General features: G+C 39.1%; 1 protein-coding gene across 2 annotated transcripts; it reads right to left on the bottom strand.

The window, feature by feature from the left end:
* Window positions 1-1,793: 1,793 nt before the first annotated feature.
* Window positions 1,794-21,011, bottom strand: pik3cd (phosphatidylinositol-4,5-bisphosphate 3-kinase, catalytic subunit delta). Of its 2 annotated transcripts, none has more exons than XM_071475936.1 (23): window positions 20,784-21,011; window positions 19,697-19,871; window positions 18,650-18,878; window positions 17,499-17,725; window positions 17,003-17,179; window positions 15,458-15,613; window positions 14,750-14,839; window positions 13,440-13,661; window positions 10,877-10,973; window positions 10,314-10,444; window positions 10,162-10,224; window positions 9,877-10,044; window positions 8,840-8,961; window positions 8,604-8,747; window positions 8,415-8,514; window positions 8,162-8,328; window positions 7,656-7,765; window positions 7,280-7,358; window positions 7,017-7,184; window positions 5,063-5,186; window positions 4,532-4,677; window positions 4,314-4,446; window positions 1,794-4,223 (listed from the first exon to the last, which is right to left on the bottom strand). In XM_071475936.1, the coding sequence occupies exons 2-23, from the start codon at window positions 19,835-19,837 to the stop codon at window positions 4,086-4,088; spliced, it is 3,132 nt and encodes a 1,043-aa protein (XP_071332037.1). In that variant the 5' UTR covers window positions 19,838-19,871; window positions 20,784-21,011; the 3' UTR covers window positions 1,794-4,085. The 2 variants fall into 2 exon arrangements, with proteins under 2 accessions (XP_071332037.1, XP_071332038.1); XM_071475937.1 differs by having other exon boundaries at window positions 3,949-4,223; window positions 14,750-14,836; window positions 20,784-20,923.
* Window positions 21,012-22,039: the final 1,028 nt, after the last annotated feature.

The raw sequence follows: 22,039 nt of genomic DNA on the forward strand, positions 1-22,039 counted from the left end.
ATACACAATAAACATTGCCTGCTTCATTTATGGCTGAATTTACATTGATACTATTTAAAATATGTACGGAGCCTTTTTTTTTTTTTTTTCCTAGTTTTTAAACCACCTTAACACAAAACAAAAAACAGCAGTCACAACGTGAAACTAAAAACAACAAACACCACAAACACACACACACACACACACACACACACACACACACACACACACACACACACACACACACACACACTTGTACTTCCATCTTTGTGAGGACACTCATTGACATAATGCATTCCCTAACCTTAGCCATCACAACTGAGTGCCTAACCCTAACCCTGACCCTAACCCTAACCTTAACCTAAACCTAATTCTAACCATAACTCTAAAACCAAGTCTTAACCCTCAAAATGTGATTTTAAGGTGTCTCAAAATGTCCTCAACTTCCCAAAATGTCCTCACTCTGTTAGTAAAATACTTTTTTTGGTCCTTACTATGTAGCAAGTACAAGTACACATGCGCACACACACACACACACACACACACACCACCAGGCTGGCATAATTACTCCTCAAATTACTAGGGTATGCTGTCGTCAGTTCCACTGCTGTTAATTAGGTAGAACAAAGTCCAGTCCAGAGGGTCCAACACATCCAAGACTGGCTGCCATATCTTAATGAATCTTTCATAACTGTCATGAAGGGTGTGGGTCAGTTTTATTTCTCAGTACCTCCTTATACCTATCATCCAGTACAGGGATGTCTTAAGAAATACAGAATTTGAGAAAAGTCTTTCTTGCTATATGTAAGAATATTCTAATCAATTTAACATTGTGGTTGTTCCTTGCACTGTTTACTTCAGCTGACAAAATACACTGAAGGGGTGGTAGCTCCACACCATATCCAATCAAGTTAAGAATGTCATCCAAGAAAGACACGTTTAGAGCCTTTGTGTTTTTTTTGTATATAACCTCTTCTATGTAAATAGCAGAAAAATGCATGCCATTTCAGTTTTGTTGTTATGTGTCACCTATTTGTATTTGAAATGCAAATCATGATATGATTCTATTTATTGGGATTTACATGAGTAGTGCATTCACATTGTTATCTACAGATTGTTATCTAGATTTATGAAAAAATATGAAAAGTTTTGATGTAACTGTAAAATATACAGCTTCTGTTGTGGGGCCATTTTTTGTTTGCCCATTCACCTCCTATGGCTCTTCATGGTCTCTAGGATCTATCATAAAACTGTATCAAAACACACATCTCAGAAAATACAGTACAAAATGAATGATGATTATAGGGGACATATTATTTGTTAGGGTATGAATGTTATATGAATGTATAGCTGTTGCTACTTCTTGTGATCATAAGAGGAAAGTCAAAAAAATCACCATAATCTGAGTTGTAAATATATGTGGTTTATATATATGTAATCAAGATAGACATTTCTCACATTGAAGTATATATGTGAACTTTGGTACATTATTGCCTAAACAACAAACAACTGTGGACCCACTAGATGGATTTAATCAGATTTGCCAAAACCAATCTGCATAATCAAAAATCAATCAGTTGCTACAGCCCCAAATAATGGAAGCTACTTTGAGTGCATTCATTAAAAATAAGGGATTCATAAAAAGAAAAAAATATGTACTTTTTCTCTGTTCAGTTTTATAAAGATTGCACAGAAAGGGTGGGGTGACTTCGGAGGCTCTGGCCTTTATGCATGATCAGCCTTTTTAAATAATATATCTTAGGAAACTAAGAAAACATATGACTTACAGCTTAGAAAGTCTCAGTGAGATCCGCTATTGCAAACTGTTTATTGAGTGTATGTTTTCCTCCCATCAGCAAGTGAAGTAACAGTGAAAACAGGATGCAGACAGATAAACGACAGGTCTACATCAGACCTATGCTAACAGGACAATTTGTCTGTTTTAGCTGCACACAAGTACATCAGGCCTGAGCCGTAAAGGATTTGTACCATTTAAGACAATTCATAAATTACAATCAATTCAAAAGGCATCAGCAGTATATTTTACAATCTGCAAAAGTAGCCCACAAACTGAGTAGACTCACTCCTCCTGGCTTAAAGCAGCAGTGATTAGCTAAGCCCATACTGAGGGACACTGATGACTCATATTTAAAGTCTATTCCAAAGTGAATATTTCAGTAGTTTAAGGTATTTATGCTGTATAATCTACAGCTACACTTGCTCTTCTGTAAAAGTCATCATTGTACAGAGACTCATACAAACAGTAGAGATCATTTACGCAAAATAAAAAGGCTATGGAAAGCACATCATCTTCTTTCATTTAACTGGTCCTTACAGGTCCTTACAGGACTGACAGCAGGATATACAGCATATGAACACACCATAAAACCCTCACACAGACAAAACACCATTTTGCACGGCATTAGATATGTCAAGGTAGAGAGGTGTTTGACACTGTAAGCATGAAATCTCTTTCATGGCTTCTGGCACATCAGTTAAAAAATGCAAAGGAAATCACAAAGCATAACTTAAATATCAAACACACACCCATAAACACACACACACACACAGACACATGTACTGCTCATCTGAGATAGGACACATATTTCAGATTTATGCTTCCAAAAAAGCCATGAGAACAGTAGCACATTTTGAGATACTCAACCATGTCTATGGCTTACACGAGTCCACAGATTGTCTTATTTGCATCGTACTGAAGAGTCTATTCAATATTTTGTTACTTTCACCAAACATCTACAACATCTTTGCCTAGCGCCTGAGATCATTTCTTTGTCCATTTACTAATGGCAGTCATGTCATTATAGTTAGATATTTTGGGAATAACTCTCTTGACAACAGTTTGATGAGAAAATCTATATTCATCTCATATCTATCTGTTAAATATGAAGCTGGAACCAGGAGACAGTTTGCTTATCATAGCATAACTAATGAAAAGGGGAGGAAACAGCTAGCCTGGCACTGTATAAAGGTCTGCCCACCAGCACCCCCTAAAGCTTGCAGATAAACAATGTGTCATTTTTAGAAGTGCTGTTGGGCAGATCTTGTTTCTCTCGGACAGAACCAGGTTAGTTGCTTCCATCTGTTTCCAGCTGGCTCCAGCTTCACATATAACAAACACATGTTAGAGTGGTGTTGAACATCTCATCTAACTCTTAGCAAGATGGCAAATCAGCACATTTACCAAACTGTCAAACTATTCCTTTAATGTGTAGTTGCTGTTTAGTGAGGGCCTGGTGGGTATCACAGTCTGGTACACAGGGACGCTATCAAAATAAAAGTCCCATTCAAAGTTATTACCTCATTTTACAATGAACTGTAAATGTACAGTTTAGTGGCACTCCAAAGGCAACATACTATACTTCAAGGCAATTACACATCAGTAAGTGACACAGCAGTAAAACACATATTTAACATATTTTAAAAATATCCTTAATGACTTTTTTACAAGTACTTCAAAGTTACCGGATTAAATAAAATACAATAACATAAAAAAAAATAAGACACAATTGCAAAGAGGCAGTTGAAATGAGAGGAAATGATACAACCATCAAACCGTATGAAAAACTTGAGGTGAAACTGCCACCTTGTTATTTTACTCCGTGACTGAAAGATATCATCTTAAGTCATCATAAATCATCATCACTGTCTGCCGTTTGCTCCCTGCTGAGTAATGCAGTCGGTGACATGAACTTTCAGTCTCTGCATCTGGTTAAGTGATTCATGGTACCTTTGCATGGGCAGGTTTTCAAGTAGCGATTTCAACAAATCAAAAACACATGTTGATTGTCTGTCTCGATATGTCTTCAAGGCAAAGGCATCTCATTGTTTGATGGAAGAAAGATGAGTGTGATGGCTTTCCCTCAAAATATCTGTGTGCTGACATGATGGTCCATGATTTTCTCATTGTCTTTGGATGCTCCACTTAGTTGTTATTCACCACAGACAGGCCAGTCATATGTAAACATTTGCTGAGTGTCTTTAAATGCCATCAATAAAGTAAAATATTTGATTGTGTTTTCCTCCCTTTTATCTCCATAAGTTAAAATCCATAATTTTTTGGCTGGTCCTCAGGTATTCAGCGTTCTTCATGGTCTATTATCTTTGGCCAAGGAGTGCATCATCCAGTTGACCTTGGTCTTCCAGCTCTCTCTCAGAGCTTCGTTGAACTTTACTTTGAAATTCTTCAGTGCCTCGTCCTCTGATTTGCCCAAAGCTAGAGAATCCTTTTGGAAACAAGAAACCAAAACATTGTCAACATTATTATCATCCTTATTACCACTACCACCAGCATCATCAGTAGTATTGTTGCATACCTTTAGGTACTGGATGTCTTTGAAGGAGGTGAGCTCTGGCAGACCTGCTGCTTTCATCATGGCAAAGAGGTTGACAAACAGCGTCCCGTTACGACACAGGATCTTATAGGCCCGCTCACAGTACTCCCTGAACCTGACAACATGGAGGCAACAATCAGTATAAAAGATGTGAACAGAATCCCAAATCAATAAACAAACTGACACACAAAATATTGTACCTCTCAAATTTCTCACTGTTGTTTGTCCTTCCTTGCTGGATCACATGGACAAAGTCATAAGTCAAGATGAAAGGCACGCGCTCCCTGTTGATCCCTAGTTTCCGCTTGAAGTTGCCCAGGAAATGCCCAAAGTCAATGTGGAACAGCTGAGGGACAAAGGTTACAATTATGTTAAGTTGGTTCTGAATCACTGACCACACTCACATTTCTTCATGACTCACTGACTGTTGAGTGACTTGAGTGATTTCACTCCAAAATGACCATTTAATGTAATGGAATTAAATTAAAAGTTACAATCAAGTACTATTAACGCTGTTGGCTAATTGGAAACTTTATTGCAAATCTTGACATACCAATCAGTATTTTTTTAGTGACAATTTCCATACTTTTGATTTTGGCAACTCTGTGTTCTGCTACATTCTATTTTATGAAACAGAGCACAAGTGAGTATTTGCCTCTTTGCAACCCCTTGTAGATTTCAGTGTCATACATTTTTCCTTTGATGTGAAACGTCACAGAAGTACACCTCACCTGTCCAGTTTCCCTGATCATGATATTGTCATTGTGACGATCTCCAATGCCCAAAACGTAAGTAGCTACACAGTAGCCAGCACAGGACAGCGTGAACTCTTCTATTGCTTGATCAAGTTTCTCCCTGGTGACAAAAACAAAAACAAGGATAGCCTGCATCACTGCTGCACAAACACACATACATCATTCAGTCACGAGGCAGATTTTCCTTATTGCACCAATATGAAAAATTCACAGAGGAGTTACTGTGGCGTAATGATTGACTGTCACGTCCTTTCAGGGTCTAGACGTGAATGGGGTTCACTGCGTTAAGCTTTAACTAATTCTCTGCGCTCAATCTTGGGAGCTGCAGCATTTCAACCAAATAACCTTTCTGTTCTGTTGTGCAGCTGGGCCTGTCTCGCCAACATGTTGTACGTCAGGCTTATTCATTACACTGAATGGTTGTCCCTCTTCAAGGAGCTTTTAGAGTAGACAAGACCTTCAGACTGTCTGGCACCGAATAAAAATCTACTCTCATTTAATGCTGCTCAAGCTGTAGTTGCCTATGCAATTTGTCTTGGTCCATCATGGTCTCACAATGCTGCACACAATAAATATTTTGATGCGAACAATTCAGACCACCCACACAGAGATGTCCACAGAGCATGACACAAAACATAGATGCTCCCATCATCGAATGAAAAAAACCAAGAATTTTCTCCACTTCACTCTACCTGCTTCTTCCAACTAAAGCTACAGTGTATCGTGTTTACATTAAATGAAATAACAATATTTAACAGCAAGTTTTGGGATCTGTCCATACCTATGATTTCTATTAACAAAAATATCATTAACATATCTAGAAACAATTTATTTTAACCCCCCATTCAGCATTTATAATAACTGTATAAACATTTAATTAATGCTTCATAACAGACTATAATGTAGTTGTAAACAAATATAAGGACCTCTAAGTATTAAATAATGTTCAGTATTTGTTGGCAATTGTAACATCTCAGATCTGGATCTTTATCCTCTTGGATGTTGCTCCTCCTGGATCATTTTTCTCATATATGTTAACTATTTATGATTTTGTCATCCTGATCGTCCACAGTGTAAATCTACTTTGTGCTCTATGCACCTCTCATCTGTGCGTAAGAAATACATTAATAAACAATTCAAATGTCTGTTATAGACACTAACTGTTTATGTTCTTGTTTATGTCAAACAGCTATGTGTTCACACATATTATACACACGTCTGTCTTCTCTATACTGATGAGCTTGTCAAGTCATGCCTATCTTAGTCGACAAAACAGAGCCAGTGCAATGACGCATTTAACACCTCCTCTGTGTTTCAGTTCCCTGCGATATCAAAATACTTGATGTGCTAGTGATCGAGCACATTTTCACACATCTTGCAATGCACTTGGACACATAATCAGTGATGTAGCTGTATATACATCAGTTCAACTTAGCATTTACCAACAGTAAATGACACTATTTGAGCATCAAGAGGAAGTCAGTCAAAATGCAATTAATACCGATTTAAAATGAAAACCCTTCACACACGGCAAGCACAGAAGGTTTTTCCAGAGATGTACTACTTTTCTTTTGTTTTCCGGGATTTCTACACACACCATCAATTTGTTTTTATGAGTATTTTCTATATTATCATATCAGTATTATCAAAAGTGGGTAGTAAGGATGCAACAGGAGATTAAGAAGAGGGATGGCATGGAATAATGGCTGGCTAAAGGTCTTCCATTTCTGTTGTACATTATATCATAGGATGATAGTGTCCCAGACTCCCTAAATAACATTCTGCAAGATGGCCGAACCGTGGGTTAAAGATGCTCATCACTTCTGCTCATCACTTCTACAGAAATCAGTACACTATCGTAACAGTAGGCGATGACATTTTGAGCCTTCGAAATAGTAGACAATGTGTCAAAGTAATTCATCATACTCACTCAGGATTCTTAGATTTGAGCCAGTTGAGCAGGGCATCCTTGTTGAAGGCAGCAGTGGCGGCACTGTTACTGCTGTTGCGCTGGATATTGGCAATGGTGTCAGAGTTCTTCACTACCTCAATGAGGCCCATCTTGTTCCCAGTGGACAGGCAGCCATATGGGATCATCCTGTGAGAGTGGGGTGACATTGACAGTATTAGAAGATCTCCTTGTACAAAAACATCAACAGCTGCTGCAAACTGCAGCAAGTGCTCCCACTGTACCTGAGATCAAGGCCTTCTTTCTTCCATAAAGTCTCCATGAGCTGGATCATCTGGAGGGTCAACATGTCTTGTCGAAGATCTGGAGGTGATGAGTGAAAAAAAGTTGAAATTAAAAAAGAAATGTCACAAGTGATGTATCAAATTTAAATTTCATGGTAACGTTCACCATGTGCCACTCCACTTCTAATCGTCCTCTTTTTCAATTTAGGGGACATCCCTTTCCAAACCTACTGGGTATGCTAATCTTTCCAGTAGACTGTAATGTACAACCAGGTATTTCAGCCCTTCACTGTATCACTTTTGTGCTGAACTAAAGAAAACTACAGCTTCAAACTCGATGCTGTGTGGCCATGAATTGAAATGTTCTGTATCTCACCATCTCCATTCTTGAAGATGATGCCAACCATGTCTCCTTGAGTGAACTGGTTCTTATACATCAGCCAGAGCGGCTTCATCTTGGAGTCCATAAATCTGCACTTATCTGCACTGGAAGAGGAAACACATTCATTATGAACACATGATTAACTTAACAGTGTTTCAGGATAATAGACTGAGGAGAGAATTACTGAATTCAAACACCCAAAAAAAGGCAATTTGTCCACTGCAAACAAGCTAAAACCCTTTATCACCCTCACAGTCAGAAATAAGTGTAAAACTGCATATCCTTTGATTTAAAATAAAACTTTAGTGGCACTGTCCCAATTAAATGTCAATTTGCCAATATAGAACATAAATATGTCATTTTGTTATTCAGCAATATAAACCCATAAGGGGATCAGAAATGCTACATAAAATTAAATTGTGGAGGCAAAAAAATGCAACTGGCAAAAAGAATTATCCTGCAGCTTTTGCGTTTGTGTCTACAGTGTGTCTGGCACTAACCAGATCTCAGAGAGGATGATGCTGGGGTTGAGTGGTGACAGCAGGTCTGACAGGGCCTCTAGGTAGGACTCCTGTCTGATACACAGCTTCAGGTCCTCAGCTGTCATCTTCTGGGAGCCCGACTTGACAAAGTCACTCAGGGCCTTCATTTTGCCCAGAGCTTCGTTCTATTTGGCAGAGGCTGGGATTTAGTACAAATCAAATACACACATTTCAGAGCATGAAGTCAGTGTGTATGAGTGTGAAAGATTACCTGTTTGGATAAGAGCTTGATGTGGTGGATGTTTCCCCTGCAGTAGGACTCCAGAATTAGGCCAAAACGTAAACTCACAGACGGGACGTGAATCTCTGACCTACAATCAATGCAAATTCTTACAAAAAAAAAAAAAAAAACGGCTGCAAATGCACATGATCATGTTTTTTCTGTTGGGCTGTATCTCACCTGAGATGCCAAAACAGAAAGTGTCCTATCCTCCTGTTGGACAGAGCCCTCTCTAGCAGGAAAGTGGTGAGGTCACAGTCTAGGTAGGACTCATACTTTAGGACCTGGACCAGCTGGATTAAATACTGTAGCAGTTCATCATCACTGTGAGCAGGGAAAATGGCCTATAAATTATTATGCAATTAAAACTTGAAATGCAAAATGTCTTATGGACATAAAAACAAATATCCATCTACCTGAGCTTCCTGAGACATCTGATAGTGAAAGAGCGGACCGCTGGGTCGGGAAAACTGTAGTCTAAGAGCTCCAAGGCATGGATGGCAGGGAGGTCCGGCCAGTCCCTCAGCAGACTCACCATCTGAGGGAAATCAAAATAATATATCTATTTTTTCAAAATCCTGATAAGAACAGTTAAATCTCTTATGTGTAAGATAACAGATTAAACCTTTCATGAGTATTTTAATATACTGCATTTCCAGGAGCTTCACAGGTTGGTAGTGCCGAAATTATTAATCAGCAACTACTCTGATTATGGATTTGTCAGACTGTTTAAGACATTCATCAAGCAGAAATACATTTGCTAGTTTTTAGCCATGTTAGCAAAGTAGCCCTAGTACTAGATTAGCTCTGGTCCAGACCCGAATATCAAAATATCTTGACTTCTTTTGTTTTGTTTTGTTTTGTTTTTTTTGTTCAAGCAGAAATGAAATAACAACTACTGTGTTCTGAATTTTTTAATTTCGCTAACACTTTGTTTTGTGACCAAATACCTGCAAAGCAAATGAGATTCCATCAAAATTAGCTGCACTTTGTATTTAGTGATAATTAGCAAATGTTAGCATGGTAACACGCTAAACAAAGATACTGCACATAATAAACATCACAGTGTATGCTAAACACGAAGCAAGTTAACATGGTCATTGGGAGCATAATAGCATGCTAACATTAGCATTTAACTCAAAACTCTAGCATGACTAAATCAATTGATTAATCTGCTAAATAATTGCTACATTAATTGTTATAATAAAAAATATTGTTATCTGAAATCTGCTGGTTGGATTATTAAACATGACAGTGATGTTGGAAAAAGCTAGCGATCACCACCAACACACCAAGTATTATATGTGAAATTAGTAAAAAAAAAAAAAAACAAGCAGGTAAAGTTATTTATTAACAAAATCTTAAATCTAGGATAATTTCTAGGTGTTTTGTGTTTTGTGTCTTAGACCAAAATTTATCATAGTTGGAAAATTCTCTTTTTCTCCATTTATACCTGAACCACGTCCTCTCGCTTATTCCACTTGGTGATGAGGAGCAGCTTGGACAGACTTTCAGGATAATAGTCGCGGACATCGGCACGGAGCTTCCACAGGAGTTCCTTTTCATCCTCGAAAAACTCAGTGTAGTTTTTGTTGTCCATGATTTCTTTTAGCTTCATGTACTGAGAGAATGACCCAAAAATAAATGTATAAAAATATATGGTAAGCAACAAACAGATGCTGTTTTTTTTAACTTTAACTGTGTGAGAACTGTAAAATGTGAGATGCAGGGGTCTTACCTCTTCTTTAGTGCCACTAAAGAAACCGATAGTTGCATCACCATTCCTCTCTGTTTCACTTATCTAAAAAAAACATGAGGATTTTTTTGACTGACAAAATTACAAATGAAAATTTCAGTTTGTACTCAATGTAGTCTTTTGGACATTAGTACCTTGTCAAGCGGAGGATAATAAAGAGGATGTGGTCGGATGTTGGGGAAACGAATCAGAAGCCCTGCAGCACTGTCCACGTTGGGGTTCTTCTCGACTGTTCCCATTGGGTTCAACAGGTCACTTTTGTCATCTGTGATAAAAATGTCATATGAAATGTGCCATTTGGTACATTGTTTTATCCACTTAGTGTACTGTACTCCATTTACATGTTCATATCAAATCAATCTCTAAAAGTGACTGTGCATGTTAAACATACTGCTCTTCAAAACCGCAGAGAGAGATAAAATCATTTTACTTTGCAAAGTGAATAAACATGTAGCTCTGTTTAACAGCCAAGCCTCAGACAACAAAACAAACAACAGCCATTTCTACATCTTCAAAAGGCGATCATGCGCATCGGCAAACACATAATGTCTGAATATGTGGGGTTTTGATGGCGCCACAAGTCACTTTGGGTATTTCGGCCTTCGCTGTGTGTTCTTAGGCGATGTGGAGGAGGCTGTGAGCATGTGAGGTGTTTTTGAAGAGGAGGAAGCGTGAGAAGAGGCAAGGCTGCACGTACCAGGAACAGATGGCCATGTGGACAAGAGGAACTCCCCAGTCTTTAGCTGGTCCTTGTAGTCAAACACCATGGTGTTCACCCAGGCTATGGGACAATCCTGAAAGGAAAGAGACGAGGGACAGGGACGCTTAGGTTTGTTGATCTGCCTTACAGACCATCTGCAAGCAGTTAAATCATGGAAATGGTGTTGGTGTCTTTGAGACTGAATTTAAAAAAAAGAAAAAAAAAAAGAGGGACAGAGGGAGAGTAAAGTCTGTAAACTAACCTCCACTGTTTTTAGTCAAAATTAAGGTTTGTTCAATTACAACCACATCAGTTCGTTTAATTTTACTCATTTCTATCAAACTACATATAGTGGTTCATTCTGCTCTTTTCAAGCTCTTTTCTTTTTTAAAAGTAAAAATAAAAAATGATCTTTGCCACATTGAAAAAACATGTTGAAGAGTCCCAAAGTTAAAGCATTTTTTTATCAATCAATTTCAAACATTTGAATTATTAACTCTTTTACAACATATGCTGTAATTTGGAGGTTCATTTAAATTCAATTCAAACTGAATTTTTGTTACTTTAATGCTTTAATGACAAACTGTTTAAAAGTTTCAAGCATGTTTGCAGCAACTTTTATTTTATCATTCAACAGGTTAAATAATAAACTGTAAAGCAAAGAACTTTGTTGCTTCTGGTAAAAAAATTTACATAAGTCCGCTTCTGTATTTATAAGATCTTGTACGTTGTAACTATACTTAGGATGTAAAGCAGCAAAAATAGAAAGAAGTTCCAGGCAATGATCAGAGCAAAAATAACTTGACCGTTCAATGTGTTAAAAATGAAAAAAAAAAAAAAAAGATGCACATTTGAGCATCCAGTGAAAAAAGTGAAGCTATACATAAACAAGACTGGCAAAAAATGCTCAACTTCCGTCTATCATTCTGCTGTCTGCCTGCAGGACTTCTCTTCTGGCCAGAAGAAGAGAGAAGTGGACCAGAAAGCAGAAACAGCCTCGATACCCATACAACACACCTGGGCACCCTGTTTGGGAGGTCTGCCCAAACATGAAGCCCACAGCTGCTGCAGTGCATCAAAACAAAAGACGCCGAGACCACAGCCCCAGAAAAGGGGAATTAGTTGTTGCTCACTGTACTTCTCAGTGTACAGTCAGTGGGTGTGTGGAGGTTCCTTCCAGTGTCTCACAGTATAGTACTACAGATGTTGTAATGGATTTGAAAAAAAACAAGGGTGGTAAAACCTTCAACTCAGTGTTGCTGCTGGCTTCTTATTAATGTTACTAATAGTGAGGTGAAATAGCAGGTTATTTTTTTAATTACTACATGTAATCAGGGTGCATCTATTATATTTTTATTATCAATGAATCGGCCAATTATTTTCTCAATTAATAATTTAAATGAAATGTCAAAAAACTGTGAAAGATGGCCACTACAGTCCAAGGTGACATCTTCAAATCGCGTCTTTTGTAAAACCAACGAACCAAAATCAAGAGATAGTCAATTTCAAATTATATGAAACCAAGAAAAGAATCTGGAACCATCCAAGGTTGAAAACTGATAATGAAATAATGAAGAAAATTTAACATAAATTTTCTGTCAGTTGATGAATGAGTTTAGTGCTAAATATAATTGTTCAAATTGTAGGTAACTGTTGTATTGTTGTAATGGATTACTGCCAAATAAGATGTCATTAACATTAGCGTCTACAGCAGGCTATCCACTGTTGATCAGTGCATTTTACAAAACAATTCAAAACAGGTCTGGTCTCATGCATTTTTGTCTCTTAAAATCTCATTTACCTTCTTTTCGTTCTATGCTTCACCAGTCATGTATAATAACATGCAAATTATGCATAGGGGCACAAAGACCATAATGTGTAATATGTTTGTAGTGTGGATGTCAAGGTGCCTGGCAATGACGTTTGCTGTTCTCCTGTGGTATTTTTTCTGACATAGTGTCGAGAAGTGCTTTATATACAGTAATTTAGAAAAGTTCTGCGGCTATGGGCTGGTAGCTAGACAGATGTTATCATTAAGAACATTTATTAGACACAACACACTGACAACACATTACTAAATTAAGTCCTTGCTAAAGATGGTTTGTGCTCCCTTGTGTCTCCTTCAGAAATAGTAACAGTAGCAGAACATTTCTTTGCAATGTTTTAGGCCTCCAGTCTAAACCATCCTTTATGTTGAGCAGTAAATTGAAAGGTAAAATGCTCTGTGGGCTAGAGTGCTGCAACTATGAATGGTGACTGTGAAGATGAATTTAGAATTCCTTGAAAATGTTTGCCAATTCCTTCCTTCCTTGGAGTGATGTACAGATAAAAGGGCTGAAGCGGATGAGAAGTTAACCACAGCCTTGCCACTGAACACACTTGCACAACCAGACACAGCAGCAAAACACACCCACACAGCACCCAACGTCTACACACACTACACACTAGAGAGGAAACAGATCTGTTTGTGCTTGCTAACAAGTTCACACTCAACAACCCAACTGCTCGCCTGCTAAATCACAAGTTGTGCACTAAGGCCATAAGTTTCTGCTGGACTCACCGCTTTCTTGTTCTTCTTCTTGGTGCCACGGGGCTTCTTGGTTTTCTCAATGACAGCATAGAGCGCAAAGCACAGGCGGCTCATGCGAGGCAGGTCGGCCACGTTAATGTCAAACTCCAGCCTTTGATCCCACAGCGGCTCAGAGCACACTGTCACCTCTGAGCTTGTCACCACCTTACAGAGCAGTTCGCTGCCATGGAAAAGACCAGCCTGCACCACAAGCTGGAGGGGAAACACACGTACACAATAGTGATTAGATGGAGGTATGACATGTGGTTTGGAAGATGAAGAGTTTAGTACATCTGTGAGGGAGATTGTTTGTGGAAGGTGTAAAGACTTCACTGGATGATTCATTTCCTGTGTCACTCAGAATATGAGTCAAAGGGTCTACACATTCATAACATAAGCAGGTTGTGATGCCTTTCAATGCTATGCAGAGTCAGAAATGATAAAAAAAAAAACAAGAGTCAAAATTCAATATTATACGACCATTAAGCTCCTGTCTTTTGCTAAATCAAGACAGTCTGAATCTATATTTACAAAATGTATAAGTGGCTATTCTCCCCCAGGGTGTGTTTTTAAACCAGTGCCAGCCAAATGCAGAAATGACTGATAATTATGTGACAGTACAAATTTGCCATGAGTCATGATGTGCTCCAAGGCAGCAGACGGAAGTGCACTTACACTTAATAACCCAACTAAACAGTAACATAGTTAGTTATGAAACTGAATCACAAACACAGACACACATTAACAGTAAGAGTACCCTACCTCACTCTTTTTATTTTTTGTTAAATTGGTTGAAAAAAAAAAGAAAGAAAAGTGATATAGGAAAAATAATAAATAAATAAAAAGAGAGAATAAAAACGGGAAAATTAAGTGTGACTGGATATTTGTATGAATGTTTTTAAGTTATTTACAGGGAAACGCTTCTCATATTTTAACATAGGTCAGGGCTTATCTGCAATTGTAACAAAATGCATGCATCGCCTTCAAAAAAAGAAGTGAGCTGAAAGTGAGAGAGGGAGAGACGGCATGAAGTCTTTCTTTTTTCTTAGAATCTAGGCCTCAGAATGAGACGTAAAAACCAGATAGGCCCTCCCCACTTCCTGTTTTGAAGTTTAACCAACCGCCTTGATGAATTATGGGAAACGTGTGGTCTGGACCATGTGACGCCCCCCCCCCATCCCCTATCATTTACATGTCAAGCCTGCTGTTCCTACAACTGAAATTAAGATATTGGTAAACAAGTGACTGCCACATTTCATTGAGCAGCAAAGTGAGAGAAACCCACGCAAAACCACACCAACCTTCATTCCTTCATCTGCATTGACTCGGCTGCCCTGCAGCAGGTGAATGTAGAAAGGCTCATTGATGGACCACAGAGAGGTGGTATTCTGCTATAGAAAGGACCAGAGAAGAGGAAAATTAGTTTTTTTACATTAAACTTTCATTAATAGCATTCACTGAAGTCTAAACTCATAAAACTGTTTCAACAATTTCCTGTTTGGCAACATGTCAAAAGATAGAAGCAAGGCAATGCACACTTTCAAAATAAAGTAAAAAAACGGAACAAGCTATGAAACTTGAAAAAACTGACAGAAAGATCTCGAAATGTACAAATACATGTTCGTTACGGTTCATAATTCTGATGTTTTGATAAAAGCTTAAAAACACACAATAGCTCTAATTTTGCCAATACAGTTATATAGTGGGGCTGAGACCACTTCCCCATTCACCTGAATGGGATATATATATATATATATATATATATATATATATATGTATATTTATATATGTGTGTGTGTGTGTGTGTGTGTGTACATATTCAACTACAGTAAATGCCAGCAAAGTTGTTATGCGTAAATTATCTACATTGTGTTGCACAGCATGTTTTCAGTGTGCTAAAGTCCACGGAGGAACAACTGTGGTGAGGACAGAGAAAAAGAGAGAGAAAGAGAGAGAGAGAGAGCACTGCTCTGTTAATGAAAGCCGACAGCTGTCCGCTGACCTCTTACCTTTTTCAGGGGCAGTGGAGGAGGTCTGGACAAGGAGCGACTCTTGTATACCTGGCTGCACATTCTCCCCTGTTCCTCCTGATACTTGCTGACAGTGGAGTGGTGCACCATGGTTAGATGAGGGTTTTGGCCATTTCTCAAACATGAGAAAATGTACTGATGGAGAGAGACATCAGGAGGGGACAGAAGAAGATATTTTTTGTTTACTGGTACAGCCATCAGTCAGTTCACCCACAGATATTTCCCAGTGTTCTGATAGCACTGGTTAACTCCTGGAGGCTGTTCATTTGCTGTAGGTTAATGCAGTTGAAATCTCATTATGTGTGGATGGATGCAGTTCCTTTCTGCAGGGCTGCTAGACAGATATGAGTCACCCCTGCAGGTAGCTTGAGTTTCAAAATCAGCGATGGAGTCTCCTGCCACCAAAACCTTGATTCACCGCACTCCTCAAAGAAACTCAAAGAGAAACAGCACCAAATAGAAAGCCATCCACATCCACGGAGAAAAAAAAAAACAGCTCTAGTGCCTACAAAAAGTGTTCAGTATTGTTGGGCTTTTTCATCTTTTATCATTTTACAACACTGAAACACAGCGAATCAGTAATTAGATATTTTGACAAATCAAAAGAAAAGACTCCTTATTGTCAGTTACTTATCTAAATAAAATGAAATTTATTGATTGTATAAGTTTTAATAGTTTGATTTCATAATTGATTGCATGAGTATTCACCAGCTTCCAATGACGCATTTGAAAATCATCAAGCGGAAAGTGGTTTATGAGTATTTAAAACATGGCACAGTTTTAAATCTGTTAAGAGTAAATATCCTCCAACACTCAGTGTCCACATCAGATGGCCATAACTAAGTGAGGCCCCCCCATCACGTCTTAACCGCAACAATCGGGGGGAAAAAAATCACATGACACTAATGGTTGCCTTGAGGCTCGTGGGAGCCTCTGAAACAAAGTGGAGGATGATTTTAGCTTCATGCTATCGCTGTTTGGCACAATCAAAACACCACGCGCCAGTAAAAACACACCAACACAGCCATGAAGTATTGTGGTGGCGGCATCATGCTGTGTGAATGCTTCTCTGGTGCAGACCCTGGAAGGCATGTGTAGGAAGAGGGTAAAATTAACGCACGAAAATATGAAAATATCATGGAGGGAAAAGATTCATTTTCCAGCAACACAACAACCCCACGCATAAAGCTCCACAGGAATCTCTTCCAAACAACAATGTCCAACAAAAGTCCAAATCCAGGTAGTTCTTGAACATACCTCCTCATTCAATTCTTTCATGTAACTTTCATGTAGCTTGAGCAGTTTGGAAAAGAAGATTGAGGCCAAACTGAAGTGTCCGAATGTGCAAAACTTTTAAATCTTTATAGACTCAAGGTGCCTGTCTACTTATATAATACTTACACAATCAGCAAGTTTTTGTTTTATATGAGATGTTAAGTCAGATTCATTTGCACAGGTGTGTTTCCAGATGGACACTTCATTTTCTCTTAATCAAACAGGGTTTTTTTTTTACCCATCACTCACTTTGAACTGGCACAAGGGATGATTTCCATAGATGAAGTCCCACCTCCCATTGACCTGTAGGGTATAGTCCTCAGGCTCCTGTCGCACTGAGCGAAAGACAGTGGCCTTCTTCTTCAGGGCGCTCTTAATCAGAGCCATTGGGTGGTCCTGAGGATCCTGCTGCAGCATGAAGCTTTCCTGTAAGAGCAACAGACAATATGATTCAAATAAAGGTGCGAGATTTAGCTGTCATGTCTGTGGATCTTGTTCCTGAGAGATGTTTTGAAGGTGGCGTTCATGGTGTGGGAGGGGGATTTCCAAAGGTGCTCACATTTACTTGACATCTTCCTCCACAATTTGTCTACCCAAGCTGGAACCCGGTTTTTCCAATCAAAGCTGTTGTGCTCTTTGTGGGGTTCCCTTCTGCTGCCCCATCACACCATAACATTTGATTTGATTTGTCTTAGTGCACTTTACGAATATGACTCATACAAACTACATCAGCAGGTCAACTCACATCACAAGCCTCAAACTTGACGTTAATGAAAATCTTCTTGGTGTTTTTTGACTTTGCGCTCCCACATGGAGAGCAGCATGGCTCCAGGTCACATGGGAAGCTGTACTCCATCCATTGCTGCCATGGCAACAGCTGCCGCTCCTGAGCCTTCTCTTCGCAAAATGTGCGCATCTTAGTCCGAAACTCATTCACCTCATGGTTCTTCTGGGCCTCAAACTCGTGCAGACCTGAAAAATCATTATCAAGGCGTCAAAACGAAGGAACACTTGATGTGGAAGTTTGTTTATGCACATTCACTCAGAGATGGATTGACATGAGAGTTGGCCATGTTTTTATTGACTGAAAATGACTTAAATGAAGCCTAGTGAAAAAGGAATTGAATATATGATGACGACTTTGGTGATTTGATGTCACAAATGAAAAGAAAGAAAGAAGGAACAGCTTTTTTTGATCCCAGCTGACTCAAATGTTAGTTTGCTAAATTTGCTGGCTCAGAAAATAGCCGTCATTTGATTCCCGCCACAGGATTTAACGTCGCCAACCTTTGATTCACTGTCACATCTTTTTTTCATCCATTCAGATAGTGCTGCTGTTGTGCCTGTTGCTGTTGCTCTTTTCCTGATTGAAAAAACAACCAAACCAATTTAACCAAGTTTTATGGGTGGGATTAAAAATGGAGACCGTCACTTTCCTGTGCCAGAGCTTGAAAAATGGCAGCAGGAAAACTGCCAAGGAAACGGTTAAGCTTGTTACTAGTCCACTTACAGGAGCAAAAGTCCTTAAATCAACCTCCTTACTCAATCAACGTGAAAAACGTTAACTGCTCCTTGCCACTGCTACCACAGCTTCCTTGTTATCTTGAAATTATGATGGATATGTCAGTAACTACTGACTCGACCACAACATTCGACTGAATAATGACAAGAAAGGAAATGGCAACTCAGTCTGAAATTGCCATTACGTTACACTACATAATTGTATACAATACGTTTATCAATTACTTTGCTTAAATCGCTGAGAAAAACGTACGCGATAAAACTCTCCTCTGACAGAAGGCTGCTTCTTATCTTATACTTAGTAACTGCACAACAATACCACCAAAGCCAGTGTCAGTCTAACAGCAGGTCAGCTCTACCAGGTGTGCTGATTACCTTTGCCAATTAGCAGGCTGATTTGGGTGTTGGTGAGTTTCTCCACCCGGTCGCCCTCCCTCGCCACCAGCCTCAGAACGCACATGAAAGGCCTCACATCACTTATACGCCTCGATTCTTCCTCCAGTTCCTCCCTCTCTGCCGTCTGGTTGATGCAGGTGAAGACGTATGCATCGGGATCGCCCAGTGCGCTGAAAAGAGCCTCACTTCTGGCATTTTTCCAAACCATCTGAAACAAGAGACAACAGCCGTGCATGAGGCTGAGAGCACAGTGTTCACGGCCTGAAGTGTATAGTGTGTTCTCTGTGCACGTAAAATGTGTGCCTGGGGGGGGGGGGGGGGGGGGGGGGGGGGGGGTCACGTAAACACATACTTTATTCTAACAGTCGTTCAAAACATGTCAACCAGTGTTACTATTGCTGTTTTCTAAAGCAAGACAAAAACAAGAAGAACATATTTGCCACCACACTGATATCTCTAATTAACTTAAGAAACTAAAGTGATAACCAACTGTGCAAGAAATGACCCTGGCTGTTTTTGAAAATTTTATAAAATTCCTCATTAATTACCCAGACTGGAAAGATATTTAATCTCTTAATCATCTTAACAGCTTCCAAGAGTATCATTACTTAACACAGCTAAATCAAACAGCCTGAAGTGGCAGAACTGTTGGCATAGAAACGGGCACATTCACATTTAACAGCAGATCTGCTTCAGCAGAGAGCTGGCCATGTATACCAAGGAGGAAAGCTGTGGCTGCTTCTCTAAACGTTGCATCAAAATTTCAAAATGGATCAAAAGCACAAGCAAGCATTGTTCAGACTGGGCAGTGTTTTAATTAGTTTAATGCCTGAAGGAGATATTAAGTCAACCAATTTGTTTAAAAGCGTATTGAGTAAATATTGTAAATAGCATCTGCATTTTTAAACTGTGGTCACTGGAGCCGCAGTGCTGTGCTGCAGTCAATCAATTACAATCTGTTAGAAATACAGCGCTGTATTATAATAAACAAATGGTGTCTCAGTGTGTCTCAGTGAGCGGACATACTTTTTTGATATTTTTGATGGTGTCGTTTCGAGACACAGGGAATTTGAGGAAGATCCCAGTGGGCAGCAGGAAGTCCATCATGATCTCCTGAACACCCTCCTTCTCCCATTCCTCCTGCATCCCATACTTCCCCGGGGGCATGGTGACGGCCTCTCATTTACCGGCAGCTCCTCTGCTGCTCACCGGAACACAAGCACAGAGGAAACACAGCTGGGGTTAATATGTCCTCTATTAACATGTGTTACAGTTGATGTACGTGTACGGGATGTTAGGGGGTGTGACACTGTGTTTTTCCGCTAAAACCCTGAATGATCTATCTTTACAAGGTTGTTGTTTGAAATCAACAAAGGGCAAGCTGTGTGTATGTGACATGACTGATCCCTTCTCCATCTCCTCAGTGTTCTGCCAATGCTTACCAACTCAATGCATATATAAGAATATATAATAAATAGGACGTTGAGTTGTAAACTGAGAAAAGAGTATTGAGACTCCTTGCGTTTTTGTAGTGCTGACCATCACTTCATAGTGTGCAGTTTAATGCCGTTAGCACACAGACTCAGTTCATTCACCTCCACCTTAAGAGACTGAATGTTCTGTCAGAAAGAAGTGCACCCATTTCTCAGGGGTCAAATAAGGTGAATCCACACGACAAGGAACCCCAAGTGAACACTACAAAAAATACAGATCCTGTAGAAGTTTGATGTCCTGTTATTCAACTGAGTGTGCAGACAGAAAACAGTTTCCAATGTTATTCTCAGTATTTGTCTGAAAGTCATTCTAGACTATTGATTTTGGTAAGAGGAAACTTGTGCTTTGTGAGCTGCATGGTCTGTAGCTAAGTGTAGGCTTGTCTTACATCTCTACATGAAAATGTATTTCAGTGAATTTTGAAATCCCTTCAGTATGAATCTTTGAACCAGTTAAAAAAAAAAATAAAAACATCTTTCAAATGAACACTGGGACATGAAAACCGAAGGTATATACACAGCAACAGTCCGATATAAAACGTGATAATGTTCCGCCCGAGTAAAAACTTGTTCAAATATCATGGCGAAAGCCTTGCCAACCTGTTAGCGCAGACACTTGCCTGTCAGCTCTACAAGGCAGTCATCTCTTCATGGTTCTTCACAGCGACGATGGAGGCTGTAACATCACGGTAACATGTGTGGCTCCGGCGGCTGTAGGCTGCGGATCGATCCGTGCAGTGAGGTGAGGTGAGGTGTTGTAAATCCAGCTCAGGCGGACGAAGCGGACGAAAGTGTTTCCTTGCGTCGGTCAAGTGCGCTGTCATTCATACGGTGATGTTGCACTGACTGACCCGGACTGAGCGGCTGCGCTCTGCCGCTCCAGCCCCCTGCGGGCCAAGGGACCGTCCACCAAAAGTTTACTTAGCGAGAAGTGAAAGTAAATTTCCCTCTCTTTAACTCCCGCCCTCCATCCCTCCTTAATACTTGCACTTTGCGTTTTTTGTGTGTGTGTGTGTTTTTTTTAAGTTTATTATCACATATTTTTCACATGTAGAGGTGAAATCCATAGTGGAAAGGCTTTACTTTGATCTGCTCCCCTATTTATTTTTATTTATATGCATGTAGTTGTGGTAGTAACTTAATCTGGCTGTAAACAGATATTAAGATATTTTTAGGTGTTTAAGGTTAAGCACTTGTGTTTACAGGGTATTCTTCAACCATTACAACGTCTCCTATGAAGACATGTTTTATATTATTACAACTGTTTTACTTGGTTATCATTCAATCATTCATTATCTCTATTACACACCAGCCCCCACCTCATGAGTGTTGAAGTTATAGGCTAGTTATTTATTAACCATTTATTAAATGTTCATATCCTGCTTATAAATGCTGAATGTGGGTTAAAGTAAATGGTTTCTTAGTAAGTCAAGTAACTGATTATCTGGAGGAGAGAAAATTAAGTGTTAACTATTACGATAACTGATCAGTCATTTTTCATGCAAAAATGTCAAATATTTGGTTCCAGTTTGTCAGACAGTCATGAAAGTTCACTAAATATAATTGCATTTGGGTGGTGGAGGAGGAAATATTTTGACTCTGTGAGTAAAAGTAGCAATACCACAATGTAAAAATAAATAAGAGTATATAAGTAAGAGAAGTATGATGAGAAAAAATATGCTTAGAGTATCAAAAGTAAAAGCAGAAACATGCAGAAAATACAGAAAAATGGCCACAGTGAGTGATATTAAAAAGAATCATTGTTACTGGTGCATTCATGTGTAATTAGCATTACACTGTTGTATTGCGTCTAGGTGAAGCTCATTTGTAACTGTTTTATAGCAAACAGATCTAAAATAATTCTTGATACTCTAAA

This window comes from Trachinotus anak, unplaced genomic scaffold, assembly GCF_046630095.1.
Source record: "Trachinotus anak isolate AG129_WGS33_773 ecotype Australia unplaced genomic scaffold, CSIRO_AGI_Tana_v1 ptg000004l, whole genome shotgun sequence".
Lineage (NCBI taxonomy): Eukaryota > Metazoa > Chordata > Actinopteri > Carangiformes > Carangidae > Trachinotus > Trachinotus anak.

What these genes read in the sequence shown, in the direction of transcription:
- pik3cd (XM_071475936.1), bottom strand. Translation starts at nt 19,837, where the DNA reads ATGCCCCCGGGGAAGTATGGGATGCAGGAGGAATGGGAGAAGGAGGGT. An exon ending in AGATGTCTCAGGAAGCTCAG is followed by an intron (nt 8,748 to 8,839) that starts GTAGATGGATAT and finishes CCCTGCTCACAG; the next exon opens with TGATGATGAACTGCTACAGT. An exon ending in AAGACATCCAGTACCTAAAG is followed by an intron (nt 4,224 to 4,313) that starts GTATGCAACAAT and finishes TGTTTCCAAAAG; the next exon opens with GATTCTCTAGCTTTGGGCAA.